This window comes from Callithrix jacchus, chromosome 9 (assembly GCF_049354715.1).
Source record: "Callithrix jacchus isolate 240 chromosome 9, calJac240_pri, whole genome shotgun sequence".
NCBI lineage: Eukaryota > Metazoa > Chordata > Mammalia > Primates > Cebidae > Callithrix > Callithrix jacchus.
The window spans coordinates 38919743-38942331 of NC_133510.1; the positions used below are offsets into that span (position 1 = coordinate 38919743).

Consider the following 22589-nt stretch of genomic DNA (forward strand, 5'->3'; position numbering starts at 1 on the left):
CACTTTCCCAATCTAAACTGTGTCCATCTCTTAAACTGTTTCATAAGCACTGTGTACTTTCTCCAAATTGCTTATCACAATTTGTGGTATAATTATCAAATAATTAGTAACAAGTAGGAAAGCTGCAGTAAAATACTAAATCTATTACAGATTTAAAGTTTTTGTCTTTCCTCCACAAGGCAGGAGTTGATGAAGGTAAGGAATTTACCACTTTTGATCACAGCTTTATTTATTTATTTGTTATTTTTTGAGACATAGTCTCACGCTGTTGCCCAGGCTGGAGTGCAGTGGTACAATCTCAGCTCACTGCAACCTCTGCCTACCAGGTTCAAGTGATTCTCCTGCCTCAGCCTCCTGAGGAGCTGGGATTATGTGCGCCCTCCACCACACTGGCTAATTTTTATATTTTTGGTCGAGATGGGTTTTACCATAATGGCCAGGCTGGTCTTGAACTCCTGACCTTGTGATCTACCCACCTCGGCCTCCCAAAGTGCTGGGATTACAGGCATCTGCCACCACGCCTGGCCTACAGTTATATTTATAGTGACTATTTGCATTATGTTTGGCAAATGTTTGGAACATTATAATTAGTGTATCATTAAGGAGATCATCTACTAGCAGAGAGGCAGTTTAATGCTGTTGACAAAAGTGAATACTGGATACATAGGTGTTTTAGAAGCACAGAGGAGATATCAAATTCAGCAAGGGAGAAAATGCAAATGTACAGTCAATCAGTAAATATATATATATTTTTAAAAAGAACAAATGGTACATGAATATATCAGATCTGAAGATGGTACAAGAATGGCTAGAGTTAAACACACTGGCTTAGAAAAAATTCTATTGGACAGATACGTTGGTTCATGCCTGTAATCCCAGCACTTTGGGAGGTTAAGGTGGGTGGACCACAAGATCAAGAGATTGAAACCATCCTGGCCAACATGATGAACCTTCGTCTCTACTAACTTTAAAGTATAATAATAATTTTAAAAAATAATAACAATTGGGCATGATGGTGTGCACCTGTAGTCCCAGCTACTCGGGAGGCTGAGACAAGAGAATCGCTTGAACCTGGGAGGCAGAGGCTGCAGCGAGCCAAGATCATGTCACTGCACTCCAGCCTGGTGTGACACAGTGAGACACTGTCTCAAAAAAAAAAAAAAAAAACCAGAAAAGAAAAAGAAAAAAGGCTGGGTATGGTGGCTCACACCCATAATCCCAGCACTTTGGGAGGCCGAGGTAGGTGGATCACAAGGTCAGGAATTTGAGACATGCCTGGCCAATATGGTGACACCTCATCTCTAATAAAAATACAAAAATTAGCCGACGTGGTGATACACACGTGTAGTCCCAGTTATTCAGGAGGCTGAGGCAGAAAGAATCACTTGAACCCAGGAGGTGGAGGCTGCAATGAGCCAAGATCACACCACTGCACTCCAGCCTGGGAGACAGAGTGAGACTCTGTCTCAAAAAAAAATTACTTGTTCATCTTTTATAATGTAATAAAAAGATACTGGGCTTGGTAAGGTGGCTCACGCCTGTAATCCCAACACTTTGGGAGCTGAGGCGGGCGGATCACTTGCAGTCAGGGGTTCAAGACCAGCCTGACCAACATGGAGAAACACCGTCTTTACCAATACAAAAAACTGGCTGGGCACGGTAGCATGCACCTGTAATCCCAGCTGCTCTGTAGGCGGAGACAGGAGAATAACGTGAACCTGGGAGGCAGAGGTTGCAGTGAGCCAGGATCACAGCATTGCACTACAGTCTGGGCAACAAGAACAAGACTCTGTCTCAGAAAATACATAAATAAAAATAACAGATACTGTGGCTCAAAAGACCTAACTGATGAATGAGTTGGAAATGATTCTTTCAACTCCCGAAGTTATGCAGTTAACTGAGGAACATCTAATGCAGGACTAAAAGAAAAAGAAATCTTGTATGCTATGTACTTACGATGCGAAAAATCCAATTCCAGTTAAAAACCAAGATCTCATGTTTCAATTTAATAGTCTGTACCCAAAAGAAATGATAACAGATGGCAGGTGCAACCCAGGAATTGATACGTAAATTATTGAGATTAAATTTCTCTTCATGGCCACCTTTCTTAGTTTCTGGGCAACCAAACAAATTGCAGCCATCCTTTGTATCTCTTGTATGTTTTTGTTCTGCTAATCTGTTTTTACGTCAGCTTAATTCAAAGGTCCAGGTGGAAACCTAAAGGGTAGCAGAAAACTTTTCCTCCCTTACAGATACAAGATCATGAATTACAAAGGACCAGTAAATCCTTTGCATCATCCAGATTATGAAGACTACATTATAAAACTAAAATAAAAATAAAAATCTAAAGCTAAATAAACTACATTTTATCCAACAAACAAATATTCAGTGTTTAAAAAGTTTTCCCAAATTAGTTCTATAAGAAGGGAAAAGATGATAAATTGTACGCAATATTCTAAGGATGCAGTTTATTATTAGTCTCTGTTGGCATTACAGATGATGAGAATGGTAGACCCTAAAGCTCTGATTCCTCCTCTTCTTGATATTTCAATTATTTATTTATTTAGATTTTTCCCCCTTTCTTCAGATACAATATTAATTCTAGAGATCAATAGTGTGACATTTAAAAGAAGCAAAATCATTTCCAGATTTGGGTTTCACATTCTGAGAACACTGTAGTATGCAAATACAATCTTTCCCTACTTGATTGTTAAGCTCTGTAGAGCAGTAATATTTTCAGGTAAAAGATGCCCTGAATCCAAATGCCTCCTACTAGAACATTTACTTAGCTAAGATTAGCTAAGTACAATTCGGCTACAATATGAACAACTGCAGAATCATGTTAGTAGGTACCTTATTATATATCGAGAGCTAAATGAAAACATGTCTATTGGAAAGCCACAACGGTAGGTTCATTTTCTTTTCTATTTATCTTATATGTGTGTGTGTGTGTGTACACACACACACACACACACACACAGTCTTGCTCTGTCACCCAGGCTGGAGTGCACTGACGCAATCATATCTCATGGTAACTTCAAACTCCTGGGCTTAAGTGATACTACATCTCAGTCTCCAGAGTAGCTGGGATTATAGGTGAGAGCCAACCTTCCTGGCTTCATTTTCTCTTGAAATAGATTTCCTGGGAACTTTCTTAGTGCTTGCCTCATCTGTACTCCCCCACTCCTATGCAGCCTAGATTCCAGACACATTGAATTGCATCTTCTATTGTAAGTTTGGTAAGTTTTTCTCAGGCTTCGGGTGTTTGCACATACCTACAATGGTCCACTTGGCAAACTCCTATAATTCCCACAAAGCTCACCTCAGCCATGAACTCTTTTTCAGAAGGCTTACCTGATTATTCCACCTCTTGTCCTCCCACCCTGCATCAAAAATCTTTAAGTATCTTCTCAACTAACATTTGTCATTTTGTTTTATAATATTTTATAACCAGAGTTGCTTCCCTAGACCTCTCAGTTCCTTGAAGAACAGGAAATGAGTCTCATCTTTGTTTCCATGATTATAGGTTAACATTCAACTCTTTTTGTTGTTGTGGAGACAGAGTCTACTCGTTACCCAGGCTGGAGTGCAGTGGCACAATCTCAGCTCACTGCAACCTCTAACTCCCGAGTTCAAGTGATTCCTGTGCCTCAGCCTCCTGAGTAGCTGGGATTACAGGCACCTGCAATCATGCTCAGTTAATTTTTGTATTTTTAGTAGAGACAGGGTTTTGCCATGTTGGTCTCAAACTCCTGACTTCAGGTGATCCACCCGCCCCCGTGCTCAGCCACATTCAAGTCTTAAGGAAGACCACTATTTCATAAAACTAATTCATTACACAATCTTACTGCTCCTGTCAAAGACTGAAAAAGTAACACACTGCTACTTTGAGAAGTAAATAACCAGAAAAAGATTTAAAAGCACATGAAAGAACCCTACCTATGAAAGGAAGCACTTTGTAACCGCACAAGATTAACACATATAAGACATCTATTTTTAAGATAACCATGTAACATCTATGTGAAATTTTCTCAGGATATAAAGTTTCAAAATACAAGAATGCCCTTCATCTGCCCCTCTCCTTGTTCAGCCGTCTTTGGCTCTTCTACAATGCCCTGTGAAGAACTGGAGCTTACAGACCCAGATAAGACTTTTGTATTACATAAACGGAAGAAAGGAATAATAATCAGAATTAAAAAAAACTCTGGCATGGTGGCTCACACTTGTAATCCCAGCACTTTGGGAGGCCAAGGGAGATGGATCACCTGAGGTCAGGAGTTTGAGACCAGCCTGGCCAGCATGGCAAAACCGTCTCTGCTAAAAATACAAAAATTAGCTGGGTGTGGTGGCACATGCCTGTAATCTCAGCTACTCAGGAATCTGAGGCAGGAGAATCACCTGAATCCGGGAGATGGAGGTTGCGGTGAGATGAGATCATGATACTGTACTCCAGCCTGGGCAACAGACAGCCTGCCTCAAAATAAAAACAAAAAACTCCTAAGCACTATTAACTAAAAGACCTAACAACCCAAAGGATATAGACAGGAAAAATAGTGTTCACCCTCACTTAATAGTATTTCAGGGAAATACAAATTAAATACATAAGCTGATACTGTTTTGGCCAGATCAAATGAACTAGAATTTTAAATCTGACAATACTGTCAGTGAAGATATGAAGCAATGTGAACAAAACATTTTTTTTTTAGATGGAGTTTCGCTCACGTTACCCAGGCTGGAGTGCAATGGCACAATATCGGCTCACCGCAACCTCCACCTCCTGGGTTCAGGCAATTCCCTCAGCTTCCTGAGTAGCTAGGATTACAGGCACGCGCCACCATGCCCAGCTAATTTTCTGTATTTTTAGTAGAGACGGGGTTTCACCATGTTGACCAGGATGGTCTCGATCTCTTGACCTCATGATCCACCCGCCTCAGCCTCCCAAAGTGCTGGGATTACAGGCATGAGCCACCGCGCCCGGCCTTGAACAAAGCATTTTTGATGAGAGCATAGATTTACAAAACCACTAAGAATTTAGCATTTTAAAAATATTTATCATTGAGCAATTTTTTTCTTTTTCTTTTCTTTTTTTTTTTTTTTGAGACAAAGTTTTACTCGTTACCCAGGCTGGAGTGCAATGGCGCAATCTCGGCTCAGCACAACCTCCGCCTCCTAGGTTCAAGCAATTCTCCTGCTCAGCCTCCCAAGTAGCTGGGACTACAGGTGTGCGCCACCATGACCAGCTAATTTTTGTATTTTTAGTAGAGACGAGGTTTCACCATGTTGACCAGGATGATCTTGATCTCTTAACCTTACGATCCACCTGCCTCAGCCTCCCAAAATGCTGGGATTATAGGCGTGAGCCACCGCAACCGGCCCACTGAGCAATTCTTATACCTATATAGAGTGTTTATTTTCATTTATTCATTAATTAAATGAATATTTATTGAATAGCTATTTAAAAAATTTTTCTTTTTCTTTTTCTTCAGATAGTGTCTTGCTCTGTCGCCAGGCTGGAGTGCAGTGGCATGATCTTGGCTCACTGCAACCTCTGCCTCCCGGGTTCAAGTGATCCTCCTGCCTCAGCCTCCCGAGCAGCTAGGACTACAGGCATACGCCACCACATCCAGCTAATTTTTCATATTTCTAGTCGAGATGGGGTTTCACCATGTTAGCTAGCATGGTCTTGATCTCTTGGCCTCATGATCCACCCGCCTTGGCCTCCCAAAGTGCTGGGATTTACAAGTGTGAGCCACCACACCTGGCCTTGGATACCTATTAGGTTCTAGGCACTTAAGCCTATCAATGAGCTAAGTAAAAATAAACAAACAAAAAAAAGCAAGTAAATCATTTATCATTTATCAGAAGGAGATAAGTGCTAGGAGAAAACGTGGTAAGGGCTAAAAGAACAAGACAAACACAATCCGGAGTGTGGGAAGTCAAAGGGAGGGCAGACTTCCATCTTAAATATGGTGTGCAAGGTTAGGCCTCTGTGAGAAGCTGGGATTTGAGTAAGCCTTCAAGTGGAAGGAACTGTTTTCTGTTTGTGGAAAGGCTTTCCAGCAGTTGGAATGAGCCAGGGACAGCTGGGGTCTGGAGGCCAGAAGGACTGGAGCAGAATGAGCATGTGGGTAAAAGTAGGGCAGAGGGAGGCCTGAGAAAGTAGACTCTGGACCACTTATTTTGAGGTTGCATGAAATGAGAAGTCCCCACAGGGCTCTGAGCTGAAATGTGATATAACTTAAGTTGCAGCAGGACCACTCTGGCAGCTGTGTTGAGAACGTAGAGGAGAACAGGGGAGAAGCAGGGTGGACAATTAAGCAGATATTGTAGAAATTCTGGCAAGAGACCACGGTGCTTAGGCAAAGGTAGTTAGAAATACTTGGATTCTAGGTATATTTTTAAAGTAGATTTCCTGATGAGATTAAATGAAACATATGACAGAAAGAGAGGGGAGGCAAGGATGACTCTCATCTACCAGAAAGATGGATCCGTGGTCAAATGACACAGCAGACAGAGCAATTTTTGGAAAGGAGAAGAGCAGTTCAGTTTTATACATGCTAAGTTTGAGATCGCTATTGAACTACAAGTAAGATGAGTTTATTACACCCACATTTATAGATATAAATAGAAAAAAATTAATTATTCAAAGTGATTATCTAGAATGAAAAGAGAAACTAATTGCCGGTTTAAGTCAACAGACTTCAATGACTCTTCTTTTTAAAAACAGAAACAACAAAAGCTGACTATGTATAAATGCATTATGACATTACACTTTGAAAAGAATGGATTATTACACAGACTTTTACTTTAGAAGCAAATGAATAGGTTTAAGTACTCTATATTTATGTAAGTTACTCAAACCAACAATGTGGCTCTTTAAAGCATTTAATGATTGAGACATTATGTGAAAATTTGCATGTTATCAAAATAATCAGAAACTATGAAGAATGTTCTGGATAAAAGCTGTTAAGAGAAAACTATTAGCTTTAATTACTAAAGGAGCTATTTTGAGTTACTGACTAGCATGGCAGGAAACAGGCCCAGTATTAAAAGTGGTGAACAAGAAGAAAGACTTATGCTGGAGGTTGCTCAGTAATTTGTTTGACTATTAGGATTGGTATGAAGTGAATAACTCATTGTTTTCCAAGGCCTGAGGGTATTTTCTGAGGCTGAGGCAAAACAAGCTCTAATTAGGAAACAAATCCATTTTGAAATCTACATGTTCCAATTTATACCCAAATCCAAGTTTATCCAATCTCTAATCTAAAATTTATCTTTCTTTCTGCTGATTTTGAAACACTATGCAAAGGGCTAGTATTCTGGTCATTCCTTTTTCAGGTTTAAAATAAAATAAAACTTAGCTGATTCACCTTTTAAAACCCTATAAATAAGTCTTCGAAAGTATTTACTTACTGGTGATTAATAAACACAAAACATAAACCACACATTGTTCCAGAGACATTACTACATAATCATCACTAATAAAGATGTGCAATACTTTCCCCTTTTAAAATTACCACAATAGGCTGGCAGTGGTGGCTCGTGTGTGTAATCCCAGCACTTTGGGAGGCCCAGGCAGGTGGATCACCTGAGATCAGGAGTTTGAGACCAATCTGGCCAACATGGTAAAACCCTGTCTCTACCAAAAAAAATACAAAAAGTAGTTGGGCACGGTGGTACATGCCTGTAGTCCTGCTACTGCCGAGGCTGAGGCAAGAGAATCACTTAAATCTGGGAGGCTGCAATGAGCCGAGTTCACACCACTGCATTGCAGCCTGGGTGACATTTTAAAACCTCATCTCAGAAAAAAAACACACACAGAATAAATTGTAACTATAATCTTAGCAATCTACATAAGGAAAAAAAAGATATGTGCTTATTTTAATCTAGGTTAGAGTTTTGCAAATGCAGCAATTGATACCACAGTTTGTATGAATTATTCATTGTGGACTGTCCTGTGCATTGCAGAATGTAGAGCAACATCCCTATGCACCACTCACTATCTGCAAGTAGCAACTCCCACAAGCAGTGTCAAGCAGAAATGTCCCCAGATACCACCAATGTCCTACTGGCGGGGGAGGATATGCACATGTGGGCAAAAGTGCACGCTTGAAAACTACTCATCTAGAATAAGAGTCCTAAATTAAACTAAAACAACACAGCGTTGTGGGTAGCAATATCCAGGGCTGGTGGTGTGGGCAGTAAAGGAATTTACCAAGACAGTTGTAGGCACAGAAAGGCATCTTTATTAGACAAAGTATGAAAATACATTGCAAGAAAGCAACAGGCAGATCAGCAAGAGAGGAGCTGACTACAAAGAGACAAAGGCTTCCTGGGGATTTTACGGGATGGTGCTTGTGCTGGAGAGGGCTGCATGCAGTACTGATAATGCCAAAGTTGCAGTGAGCTAACTTGCATTTTTCTATTAGTCACAGTGTCTGGTGATAAGTCAGTGCAGGAATATTGTCAGTTATCTGCTATGGGCCCTAGACCAGGAAGAAAGGCGGACTTAACAGTTTATATACTTTTTTTCCTTCTTTCCCCTGCTCCTGCCATGCCAGCCTGACTCCCCTTCCCTTATCAGGACTTCACATATAGTGACCTTGAATCCCCAGCAACCTCACCATTCACAACTTATAAGTGATTTGCAGTACGGCAGGAACAAAGGTGTCAGTGTGATAATTCCTTGCTCCATGCAGTAGGTCCCTATTAGCACCCACGTCTCTTCTCTGCCTCAGTCACCCAAATGTTAGGAGAAATTAAAATTAGCTTCTCTCCACTAAAGAATAGGGAAGACTCATTCTTGGGTATTACTGATTGACTTATTGACCAATCTACGTGGTAGCTCATCTGACAATACTAAGATGTAGCCTCATTTTAGGGATATCGGTCCCTGCATGGCACATGTTCTAAGTTTTAAAGAATAGCAGAAACAAAGGGGGAGAAATGTAGCCATATAGCAGTATTATTGAAGACTGGTTATGTACTGTGTGAGGGGACACAGGCAGAAAAAACTGAGTTGATGAGTAAAATATACAGCAGGTCAAGTTGTAATGAATGAGAAAAAATAAAGTTCCTATGGAGTGCTATGATCTGAATGTTTGTTTGCATCCTAAAATTCATGTTGACATCCTCATTCCCAAGGTGACATTATGAAGAGGTAGGGCCTTTGGGAGGTGTTTAGGTCATGAGGGCTGAGCTCTCATTAATCAAATTATTGCCATTGAAAAAAGGTCCCAGAGAGACCCCTTGCCCTTTCCACCCTGAGGTTATAGTGAAAAGATGGCCATCTATGAGAAAGCAGGCCCTCATTATATCCTGAATCTGATCTTGGACCCATCTACGGACCAGAAAGCAGGCCTTATGAGACCCTGAATCTGATCTTGAACTTTCAGACCACAGAACTGTAAGAAATAAATTTCTGTTGTTTATAAGCTACATGGTTCATGGTATTTTGTTCAACAACCTGAACAGATTATAACATAGGGAAATACAAAATGGCAGGATGAAAGGTAGGGTTAAAATGTTAGCCATGGGTATCAGGGAAGGGCCAAACACCGCTCACAAGTATTTTGAAAAAGAAGTATAAAGTACTCTGTGATTTATTTAATATCTGCAAATAGTCCCTTTAGTTAGAAAAGTAAACATAATTAGCCCATATTTAAGATAGGAAGTCAGTATGTATTTAAATAACAATATAGGAGCTTTAATACAACTACAAAAAAGCAAGGTTAAGTGTTGTCTACTTAAAAATGGGATTATTTTGGCACGCGCAGTTTAGGAAGGACACCCTATTTCTCTCAATACAATGACTCTGGAAAACAATGAGGTAATGTAATGCATCTTCCAAAAATAAAGGCTTTTTAAATAATGAAATTCTTCCTTTGATCAGGAAAATTCACAAACTAGAATTGTATTCATTACTAATATTCTTACCTCACACTGGGTCTTTGTCAACTTGGGTCTAATAGGAAAGATGGAATTTTACATTTTGGAAACAAAAAGGCTCAAATAGGGGCCAAAAAAAATTTCCTATGTTTATATTCATGTCAATGCTATAAGAGAGCAGTGTAGTCAAAAGAAATGGTTATAAGCTCGTGAACAGTCTGCTCATCTGAATCGTCAATTATCTGACCTTGCTTGATAGCAATATTCCATACCACCACAAATATAATTGTGAGAACAAGCAGACAAATATCCCATAATCCAGAAGATTCATTTCAAAATCATTCTAAAATTTTCTTTCAGAAATCCTTAAAACATACAACTTTAAGGAATAACACCACTTATTTTATAATGCTTGCTCTAGAATACATTTTTTTAGAATAAATTTTTCTTTGCAAGAACAGGAGACCTAAGTAAACACGAAATGAACAAAAACAGATATTGATTTTTCCCAAGTGTAGTAATTCTGACAATGCCCAGTATTGTTTCTCATATCTGTTTAGCATTCATTATCAGTGAAAATCTATAAGGAAGAAACTACACATTAAACCATAGTGTAGCTTAGCTTTTGCATTCCATTTCAAAAGGCCTTGCTCTTTATCATCAAAACTATAATTTTGTGCTTCTCAAAGTTAATACTCAGTTCACTGGAAATTTCTTTGTAAAAGGAAATGGTCACTGAAAAAATCACTCAAGCTTTCTCCCATTATGGCTTTTTTTTTTCCCCTCACTGGTCACTCAATCCTGAATGGAGGGCTGTTACTGTTCCTTTCTGCAGATGACCTTACTATGAGGTATTTTCAAGCCCCACTTCCTTAATATTATCAAATCACATTCTTGATAAGTACATGAAGTGCTGTTTTAGAATTATCTGTTTCACAAACACTGACCTCTAGAAAATCATTTCTGTGTAGCAGTGCTCTAAACACATTTATTACACAGACAGTAAGCCCCTGTGCTAGGTCAAGCATAATAAAGAGATCACAGTTCCATTAAGATGACATGCAAATAATTTCAGCAACATGAAAAGATCCGTAATAGAGAAATGTGTGTTGTTTCAGGAGCAAATAGCAACCTCTGCCTGAGAAAATGCAGAGATGGCCTCTTCTCTAAAAAATAATGTACCCAGTTCCTTACTTCTAGCTTAAAATGCTTTCTTTGTGGCCATCATCTTTCTGGTTAGCCTTGTTTGATGAAAAAAGTACCCACCCGGATCACAAATCCCCAGGGAGCATACCTTGTGGCTTTGGTCTTGCAGCTGAGTGTTTCGCTGGCCTGTTCCCATTTATTCCCTGAGCCTCTTCTTTAGATACATTCTCATCAACCAGTGTGGTTGTGCTGCTTATGAAACAAGGTGGAACTAAAGCGATCTTTGGACAGGTACTGCTGCCTGCAAGAGTTCAGAAAGAAAGGGCAGGTAAGTATAGAGGCATAGCACAACACTGTCTTGTAGGTTAAATTTCCCCTGACCCAGTAAAACAGAAACAGTCACAGTTACAAGACTAAGCAGAAAAGTACTTTTCCCATGTGGGCTGGCCTTGACAAAGAGTTTTCCTAGGAAATATCTCATTCCATGGTCTTTAGGAATCTTATAATGGATGTTGACAGAAGATTGCTATGTACAGGCCTCCTTTCCTTGCAGGGCCACAGAAAGGGCAGAACACAGCTGCTACAATGTAGGCGAAGGAAAGGACCAAAGTAATCCGTTAAAAGCCTTCCTTTTTAGTTTCGGGTCTGTTGCTAGTCATAGAGCAACTCAAACGTACAAAGGAGGAAAGCCCAACGTGACAGCTGACCCGAAGACTCTAGAAGAATGGCTCCATTAGAAATCAACAAATACATGCACGCGCCCACGTCCACACACACCCTATCGCCCACTAGCTTACTCAGACTCCACATCAACATCCGTGACATAAGCTAACAGTGACCTATGTTTTCCAAAGAAAGGATGGCAAGATTATACAGATGACATAGTCACATTTATATAGAACTCACAACCCCAAAATGTTCTTTAAAATCACACAAACACATCATGAGACATAGATGAAGAGGAAAATATTAAATTTTTGTTCACTTCCTGGTATAAAAAGTCATATATTGAATTTCACAGACTTTTAAAGGCATCCTGTGTTGGTGTTCTCTCTTTACTATGCATATTAGATTTCCTTCTCTTCCGGTTGACATGGTGATAAGAAGACAACTGATTCTGCTTCAGAGAAAATAAAATTTCTACCAGGAAATTCACTATAATTGAATCAAAGGATGCAATTTAAGGAATTATCATTTGGTTAAGGAATGAAGAGTCTCATTTTTATAGAATCCAAATGTCTGAAAGAGAACTGTTAGATATTCTTTTAAGCCTTAATTATTTAAAACATGAGAAGCTATTTTTAAAAAACCCAATCAACTTTCTATTGAGTAAAAAAAACCTCTCTTAATTCAGTTCATTATTAAATAATATTGATTAAAATACACATTTGGGCCGGACACAGTGGCTCATGCCTGTAATCCCAGGGCTTTGAGAGGCCAAGGTGGATGGATCACCTGAGGTCAGGAATTTGAGACCAGCCAGACCAAGATGGTAAAACCTCATCTCTACTAAAAATACAAAAATTAGCTGGGTGTGTTAGTGGGCACCTGTAATCCCAGCTACTTGGGAGGCTGAGACAGGAGAATCACATGAGCCCAGGAGGCGGAGACTGCAATGAGCCAAGATCATACCATTGCACTCCGGCCTGGGCAACAAGAGCAAAACTCTGTCTAAAAAAAAAAAAAAAAAAAAACCAAAAACCAAACAAAAAAACTCCACACTCAAACTTTATTTTCCGTTGCTCTTCTTAAAATTTATCTTGGTAAAACAGATTTTGGAAAATATCAAGAGTTCCAAGTACTGCCTCAACAGTTCTTTCAGAGCCAATGCCAAAACAGAAATTAAATGACACTAGGAGTTTGAGACCAACCTGGGCAACATAATGAGACCTTGTCTTTACTTAAAAAATAAAAATTAGCTGGGCATCATGGTGCATGCTTGTGATCCCAACTACTAGAGAGGGTGAGGTAGGAGGGTATCTTGAGTCCAGGAGGCTGAGGCTGCGGTATAATCACAGGACTGCACTCCAGCCTGGGCAACAGAGACCTTGTAACTTTGAGAAAAGAAAAAGAAAAGCAGGGTGGGAGGGATGGTGCTTATCAGATACCCTTCTACTAAAATGGTTTATCAGATAGATTAAGCATTGTTGAGCAAAATATAACAAGAATTTAGAAAGCAAAAGTAATGAAAGATTATTTGACAGATTATTAAAATTATAAAAAGGCTGGGTGCAGTGGCTCACGCCTGTAATCTCAACACTTTGGGAGGCTGAGGCAGGCAGATCACTTAAGCCCAGCAATGTGAGAACAGCTAGGCAGCCATGGTGAAATCCTGTCTCTACAAAAAAAATTAATTGGGCATGGTGGCATACATCTGTAGTCCCAAATACTTTAGAAAGCTGATGAGGGAGGATGGCTTAAATCTGGGAGTTTGAGGCCACAGGGAGCCGTGATCACTTCAAACTGAGTGATGCAGCGAGACACCATCTCAAATAAATAAAATTATAAACAGAAGAAATACAGTTCAAACCTTTAAATGTGTAAGCTCATCTACCTTCTTAGAAAAAGTATGTGAAATAGGCAAAGTATATCCCTAAAATCCACAGCATGTCATACAACCACTTGGCCTTTTAGGGGGAAAAACTGGATGCTTTTTCACAATGATACTAAGAATGGCTTAAAGGCCACCTTTGAGCCTACTAAAGACCACCTGCTGGGGTCCAGTGAAGGATGGCTGTACAGGCCCAAACAGTGCAGAGTCACAGCTCAACTACTAACTAGAGCAAAGAACTAATGTAATCATAAATTGAGACCCTGAGACATCAAGAATGTAGCTCTAGCATCAATTTATCAGAGAAAGCAGCAACAATACCACAAAAAGGGGGCAGTTAATGGGTTAAATGAGAAACGAGTTACATTGAGTCTTTTAAAAAGGTCATCACTATTAAACTTTAAATATTTAAAAAGTTTGACAGTCTATTTAGAAATAAAACATGTCTTACCTAAATACTAAAACGAAACACTTAATTTCTAGACAGCAAACTTCTAGGGTATAGTAGGTTTTACAATTGTCATGCTTATAGAGACTATCTCCCATGAATGTGCCAAAATGCCTGGAATAAGAGATCAACTGTGCATCTACTTTTAAAATAAGTTCATCAAAGTCATGATTACACATCTTTTGCCAGAGGCAACAGATCAACGTGTCAGAACATTGTTTAAAACAAGTCTCTAGCCACTATCACAAAGCATGCAAACACGGTGAAGGACACAGAGAACATTTACATTTTTAAACGTTTGTTTAAAAAAACAAAAAGGCAATGACAAATATGTAGAGATCATATGTGGCTACAAGGCTAAAAATACTATTAATGATTATATGGTCCTGTACAGGAAAAATTGTGCAGACCACTGGTATAAGTTAAACAAATCACGGTAAAAAGAAGTTTGCCGAAAAGAAATACTTTTCATTAAACACTTCATCTGTTAACATCTTGGATAATAGCAACAAAAACTGAAACTTTCTGCTTGTTTTTGACTGACTTAGCCTACTTATATTTGGACAAACAGTCCTTATTTGGGTACCAGTTGCATAACAGGGAATTGAAATGGAAATTGTAATCAGATGGTCCTCTCATTCATTAACTCTAGAGGCTCATCGATTGGAAATTACAATAACAAGAAGAAATAGTAGGGCTGATTTATAACTATAAACAGTTATCGTAGACACAGCTATTATGAATTACAGTACGTTAGTTAGCATGGGGGAGGAGAGGTATCTGATTTAAATACTATCCCTCTTGAGGACTGATCATCTGTTTAGCCACTTTTTTTTTTTCTTTTTGAGACAGAGTTTCGCTGTTGTTACCCAGACTGGAGTGCAATGGCGCGATCTTGGCTCACCGCAACCTCCGCCTTCCGGGTTCAAGCAATTCTCCTGCCTCAGCCTCCCAAGTAGCTGGGACTACAGGCACGCACCACCATGCCCAGCTAATTTTTGTATTTTTAGTGGAGACGGGGTTTCACCTTGACCAGGATGGTCTCGATCTCTTGACCTCGTGATCCACCTGCCTTGGTCTACCAAAGTGCTGGGATTATAGGCGTGAGCCACCATGCCCAGCCTTAGCCACTTTTTAATACTAACCCATTGTGTACTCTGACCTTGGGTTGCTGAGCTAGGCTTGCTGGGTTGCATCTCCTGTAGGAATCTCTAGACATATGCTAACCTCAAATATTCTCAACTGGCCTGACTGTTGACTGCATATGGCTTCCTTGTTCCAACTGCAGAGCTTGCCCCTATGGCTTAACTTTCCTTTATCTGTCTTTTCTGGCATTTCAATGGTCATGCACTAAGTCACGCTTTTGAGTGGTAGATATGCCCTATGATCGGTTAGGGTGACTTTTGGCTACTATTTGCAAGTCTGTTATGTTATATTTTATTCTCTTGCATTTTAAGTTTGCATTCTCTCTTTGGCTATCCATTTCAAAGTCCACTCAGTTCTCTGATTAGTCGGGCCTGACCCCTTGCTACAGTGTCCGTGACCTCAGATCACATCTTTATACGATCCTGCTTACAGTCTGGTTATACTGTCTCAGCCATCCATACACTGGGTCTCTAGCCCAGGAGATCTCAATGGAGTCCACCCGTTGGAACAAGGATCTCTTGGATCAAAAAGGGAAGATGCAGTTTTCTAGAGTACATCATTTTGGGAGCATATGGTCCATAAGGATAAACATACTTTAAAAAAACCAAAAACTTTATTTGCATTTAGTTTTCACTGTCTCCTTGGTGTACTACAACCTGTGAGAATTACTTAGATTTGTTTTGAATTACTCTGGCACTTTTAAAGAACACGGTCAAGTATTTTGTAGAATGTCCTTCAAATTGGGCTTCTCTGTTATATTTTCATTATTAGAATGTGGTTACAAGGTTTGGGGGAAGAATATAACAGAGGCAATGCACCCATCTCACTTTATTATATTAATATCATTGCATGGTAGCAACATAATTATCATGTGTTTTTGTTTTTTTTTTGAGATGGAGTTTCGCTCTTGTTACCCAGGCTGGAGTGCAATGACGCGATCTCGGCTCACCGTAACCCCCGCCTCCTGGGTTCAGGCAATTCTCCCGCCTCAGCCTCCTGAGTAGCTGCGATTACAGGCACGCGCCACCATGCCCAGCTAATTTTTGTGTTTTTAGTAGAGACGGGTTTCACCATGCTGACCAGGATGGTCTCGATCTCTTGACCTGTGATCCACCCACACCCGGCTGTCATGTGATGTCAACCCTGGCCAACTGGTGAGGTGGCATCTACCAGGTTTCTCCACTGTAAAACATTATTATAAGACATTTTTCAAGACTCTTGTCCTAACTCCCAAAACTCCCCCATTTGTCACATAGATTACAGATTACATCGTGCATATGCTAGCCTCCATACCTAGATTAAGAGATCAATTGCCTTAAAAAAAAGCCATTAAGGTTATAAAACCCATACTTTACAACTCGCTTGCTAAGGGGAACAAATCCATAGCCAGGAAATTTATTTGAGTGTTATTTCAAATAGCTCCCTGAACTTCTAAACTTGAAAAATAAATTTCCTAGAAAAATAATTATCAAGCCACAATGGATCTTCAAAAAGAAAATGTGATGAAGAGTTAAAGAAAGTTCCTTGGACCTAGGAACTGTTCTTCTAGGACTCTAATCTATAGCAATAGTCCTGTGTATGTAAAGCTGTATGTATATGGATGGTCGATATAACATTATAGAACATATGCAACAGACTGGGAAGATTTCCAAAATATTAATAACAGAGATCTATCTACAAGACGTTATTAAACTGTAGAATATGTATAATATCTCATTTTTTAAAAAGAATAAGATATAGACAAATGTATAGAAATGTGCTAAAGGAGGGGGAAGATAACACAGCAAATGTAACTTACAGAATTGCAGATGAGGGTGAGGTGAAAGAATGAATAAGCAGTTTCATATTTTAGTCTCTAAACAGCTATATCATTTAAATCTTTTATAATAAATATGTATTTACATATTACTTATCTTTTAAAAAAATCTCTGAAAGTCACCAAGTATACATAACACAGACTTTTTAAAAAGCATATCCCTGCTGGATGCAGTGGCTCACACCTGTAATCCCAACACTTTGGGAGGCAGAGGAAGACAGATCACCTGAGGTCAGGAGTTCAAGACCAGCCTGGGAAACATGGTGGAACCCCATCTCTACTAAAAATACAAAAAGTAGCTGGGCATGATGGCAGGTGTCTGTAATCCCAGCTACTCAAGAGGCTGAAGTGGGAGAATTGCTTGAACCTGGAGGCAGAGGTTGCAGTGAGCCAAGATCATGTCACTGCATGACAGAGCCAGACTCCATCTCAAGAAGCAAGCATATCCCTTACATTTGTACATCCATGTTCACAGCAGCATTAATTCACAATAGTAAAAAATGAGAAGCAGGCCGGGCATGGTGGCTCACACCTGTAATCCCAGCACTTTGGGAGGCCTAGCAGGGTGGATCACAAGGTCAGGAAATCAAGACCATCCTGGCTAACACAGTGAAACCCCATCTCTACCAAAAAAAAAAAAAAAAAAAAAAAATTAGCCAGATGTGGTGGGACAGGCCTGTAGTCCCAGCTACTCAGGAAGCTGAGGCAGGAGAATTGCTTGAACCTGGGAGGTGGATGTTGCAGGGAGCCGAGATTATGCCATTGCACTTCAGCCTTGCTTCAGAGCAAGACTCCATCTCAAAAAAATTAAATAAATACATATGTAGAAGCAGGCCCAGTGCAGTGGCTCACGCCTGTAATCCCAATACTTTGGGAGGCTGAGGTGCCCAACACTACGCACAACTAATTTTTTTCTTTTTAGTAGAGACAGGGTTTCACCATGTTGGCCAGGCTGGTGTAGAACTCCTGACTTCAGGTGATCAACCTGCCTCAACCTCTCAAAGTGCTGGGATTACAGGCATGAGCCTCTGCATGCAGCACGAAATTCTATCACATTACAACACGGATGAATCTTGAAGACACACATAATGCTAAGTGAAATAAGCCAGTTACAAAAAGACAAATACCGTGTAATTCCACTTATACCTAGAATAGTCAAAATCATAGAAATAGAAAGCAGAATGGTGGTTGTGAGGAGCTGGGAGAAGGGGGAAAAAGGAGTTATTGTTTAGTGTGTGCAGAGTTCAATTTTGTAAGATGAAGAATTCTGTGGATGACAGTGGTGATGGAAGCACAAGAGTTCTGTGGATGACAGTGGTGAATGTATTTAATGCCAGTGAAATGTACATTTCGAAATGGTTATGATGGCAAATGTTAAGTACTTTTTACCACAATTAAAATAAAATAAAATAAAGCATATCCCTTGTTTAACCAAGAAAAAAATCAATAAATATTAAGCTGTTCTTATCTCTGACATGGCAAGAAACCATATTAAAGGTTCTTTAAAATTAAAGTGCCTGGTCAGCAGTGATGGCTCACACCTGTGATCCCAACACTCTGGGATGCCCTGGAGAGAGGACTGCTTAAGACCGGAGTTTGAGACTAGCTTGGGCAACACAGCAAGACACCATCTCTACGACAAGTAAAAAAAATTAGTTGGGCACAGTGGTGCACACTTGTAGTCTTAGCTATTTGTACACCAGCTTAACAGAGTGAAAGACTTTGTCACTTAAAAAAAAAAAAAAAGGCTGGACGCAGTGGCTCATGCCTGTAATCCCAGCATTTTGGGAGGCCAAGGCGGGCAGATCACAAGGTCAGGAGTTCAAGACTAGCCTGGCCAGCATGGTGAAACCCCATCTCTACTAACAAAACACAAAAATTAACAGGGTGTGGTGGTGCGTGACTGTAATCCCAGCTACTCAGGAGGCTGAGGTGGGAGAACTGTTTGAACCCAGGAGCAGAGGTTTCAGTGAACTGAGATCGCACCACTGCACTCCAGCTTGGGCAATAGGATGAGACTCCATCTCAAAAAAACAAAAAAAGGCCGGGTGCGGTGGCTCATGCCTGTAATTCCCAATACTTTGGGAGGCCATGGCACGTGAATCGCCTGAGGTCAGGAGTTCAAGACCAGCCTGACCAATATAGTGAAACCCCATCTCTATTAAAAATACAAAAAATTAGCTGGGTGTGGTGGTGGGTGCCTGTAATCCCAGCTACTTGGGAGGCTGAGGTAGCTGAATCACTTGAAACTAGGAGGCAGAGGTTGCGATGAGCCGAGATTGTGCCACTGCACTCCAGCATGGTCAACAAGAGTGAAACTCTGCCTCAAAAATAAATAATAAATAAAAGTTTAAAGTTAAATACTGAAGTGCACTTGGATTAGTGCTTGGTCCTCCGCTCCCACTTGTACCCACAATTCCATGCCTTCCACATGCTGAGATTATCCTCCACTTAAATCTCCACTGCAGACCGCACCTGTCTGCAGATTTACACATTCAGTTGCCTACCAGCATCTTCCCCAGTATGTCTAAGAGCCATGTCACTATCAACAGACTCATATCTGAACCTCTCATCACCCAACTCTCACCTAAAACTAACTGCTTTGAGGTTTTCTCTGACTCAATAGCAACAACTCCATTTATGCATAGGCTAAAAACCTTGAAAACACCCCAAATCCTCTTTTTTTCTCATAGTCTACATCCTATCCACCAGGAAATTCTGGTGGCTCTACTTCCAAAATATTTCCAGATTTCACTATCTAGCATCATCTCTGTTGCTACTACTCTGGCCTAAACTACCATAATTTTTAACTGAATTACAGCAGCAAGACCCTTCACCTGGTCTCCCTGCTCCTTCCCTTGTTCCCAGTGCAGTCCATATTTTCAAACCAGGACCAGAGAGACCCTTTTAAAACCCAAGTCAGATCCTGTGCTTAGAATTCTCCAATAGATCTACGTTCTGCTGAGGGTAAAATCTCAAGTTCTTGCAATGGTGTGCAAGCTCTACAGGATCTGGCCTTAGCCCCGTTGCCACTCTTACCTTACTGGCCCCTATTGCCCCTTGCACATTCCATTCCAGGCACACTGGCTCCTTGCTATTCCTTCAACAGGCCAAGCAAACTTGGTGCCAGAATGTTCTTCCCCAAGATTATTTTGAGGCTAATTGCTTTATCTTCTTCAAATCTCGGCTCAAATTGCAACTTACCCTGACCACACTATTTAGTTTTATTGCTACTCCGACCCTACTTTATAGTTTTTTCTTTTTTCTGCAGCACCTATTGCTTTCTAACGAACTACATTATTTATTCTGTTAATTGTTTATTGTCAGTTTTCCCTGGTTAAAATGTTATCTCCAGGAAGGCAGCAATCGTGCTCCTGACAAATCCCAGGAATATCACCTGTCACAGGGTAGATGCTCAATACATATTTGTCAAACAAATCAATTCTGGAGACCTTGAGCAGTTTTCTCTGTTTGCCAAAATTCTTGGATTCTATTTCATAAAAGATGTTTTCTAAATCCTGACAATATGGAAATATGTAGCTAAGAGCCCAACCTGTATAAAATTTTTGACATTTCCATTTAAATCTAAAATCTAAAACATTCAAGGTTATTCTACACAAATCCTCAATACTCAATTAAAACAAAAAAAAAGTTAAAAGCTATACATCCCCAAATAATTTCTTCACAACCCAGAAGCAAATTTTTAAGCATCTGGAATGGTGGAACTCTCCAGATGTTTATCTTGATAAAAACAGCAACAGTAAAAAAAAAAAAATCCTGGTTATTGACTGTTATTAGTATTATTTTTATTGATCGTTGTTTTTGAGACAAGACCTCACTCTGCCACCTAGACTGAGGTGCAATCATGGCTCACTGCAGCCTCAACCTCCTGGGCTCAAGTGATCCTTCCACCTTAGCCTCCTGAGTAGCTGTGACTACAGGCATGCACCACCATGACCAGCTGATTTAAAAAATTTTGGGGGGCCAGGCGCGGTGGCTCACGCCTGTAATCCCAGCACTTTGGGAGGCCGAGGTGGGTGGATCACGAAGTCAAGAGATCGAGACCATCCTGGTCAACATGGTGAAACCCCGTCTCTACTAAAAATACAAAAAATTAGGTGGGCATGGTGGCGCATGCCTATAATCCCAGCTACTCAGGAGGCGGAGGTTGCAGTGAGCCGAGATCACGCCATTGCACTCCAGCCTGGGTAACAAGAGTGAAACTCCATCTCAAAAAAAAAAAATTAGGGGGCTGGGCGTGGTGGCACATGCCTGTAATCTCAACACTTTGGGAGGCCAAGGCAGGTGGATCACGAGGTCAAGAGATTGAGACCAGCCTGGCCAACATGGTGAAACCCTGTCTCCACTAAAAATTAGCCAGGCGTGGTGGCAGGAGCCTATAATCCCAGCTACTCAGGAGGCTGAGGCAGGAGAATCGCTTGAATCTGGGAGGCAGAGGTTGCAGTGAGCTGAGATTGCACTACTGCACTCCATCCTAGGTGTCAGAGCAAGACTCCATCTCAAAAAAAAATTTTTTTTTGTAGAGATGGGGTTTCTGTTGCCCAAGTTGGTCTCCAACTCTTGGCCTGAAGCAATCTTCCCGCCTCTGCCTCTCAAAGTTATGGAATTACAGGCATAAGCCACCATGCCCAGCATGTTTCTGCTTATTATTTTATTTACATTTACTAGGATCACTAACTTATATGGATTATAGGCTGCCAATATTTCAGACTCATCATATAATGCTATCTAAAATTAAAGAATGTTATACTGTCAGGTAAAGCAAATGGCTTGAGGTCTTTGGAGTTCAAAAGTAATACAACCTCAAAAATAAGACTTGAAGGGAGGTAACTGCAAATATTCAGTATTTTTAAAGGTCTCATGGTTGGATAAGCACAAATACAAAGGGTAAATAGGCAGTTTTGACAGCTATCTTTCTTAAGCATATAAACAATGTGTCTGTGCAGTTGACATAAATGTACCCCCTCTAAAGACAAAAATAATTTTTAAAACAATGCTAATTTTCAGACTAGAAATATTTTGTTTTTCTCAAATTATACTCCATAATTATTTACTGAGTGTCTTTTGTTTGGTACCCTAAAAGGCTGAAAAGGGTAACACTAACATTTCTAAAGAATACTACTGTCTGTGTCACCTTAAAAGTTAGAATTCTGTTAGAACACAACCTGCTATGCTCATCCTAATTCCAATTTTGAATAGAAGCTGATGAGACCACGGCCATAGTACCTGTTATAAGAAGACTGCATATCGCTACAATAAAAATGTGGGCTCTGGCGGCCCAACACTCTGCTCCACCACTCTTGGGATGGCCATTTGTTGTTAGATGCCATGTGCCCCTGCATGGAAGTGTTAAAAGTGCACATTCCATGATGATTCCTGCATTGGGGCTGGCCAGTGTGCTCTGCTGTACCTTGCTTGGCATACTGTTTTGTTAGGTAGAGACTGAATTTAACACTGCACCAGGAAGGCAGCTCTCCCACTCATATTTGCCCTCACTATTGCCTTGCCTGAGTTCCATGTGCTAATGGAGGTTCCCCTTTCCGCTGTGTTCAGCTAAGAATGTTGGTTAAAAC

At 40.3% G+C, this 22589-nt stretch overlaps 1 protein-coding gene across 8 annotated transcripts in view; it reads right to left on the minus strand.

Annotated features, from left to right (window-relative positions):
• Positions 1–22589, minus strand: part of FGD4 (FYVE, RhoGEF and PH domain containing 4) — a 242795-nt gene that overhangs the window by 74232 nt on the left and 145974 nt on the right. For all 8 annotated transcript variants that reach the window (XM_078338932.1, XM_035255842.3, XM_035255847.3 and 5 more), the window contains one exon: positions 11183–11335. Coding sequence is in view for 2 of the 8 variants with exons in the window: in XM_035255842.3 (XP_035111733.2) it covers positions 11183–11335 (153 nt within the window). In the remaining 6 variants the exon portion in view is untranslated. The remainder of the gene's footprint in view (positions 1–11182; positions 11336–22589) is intronic.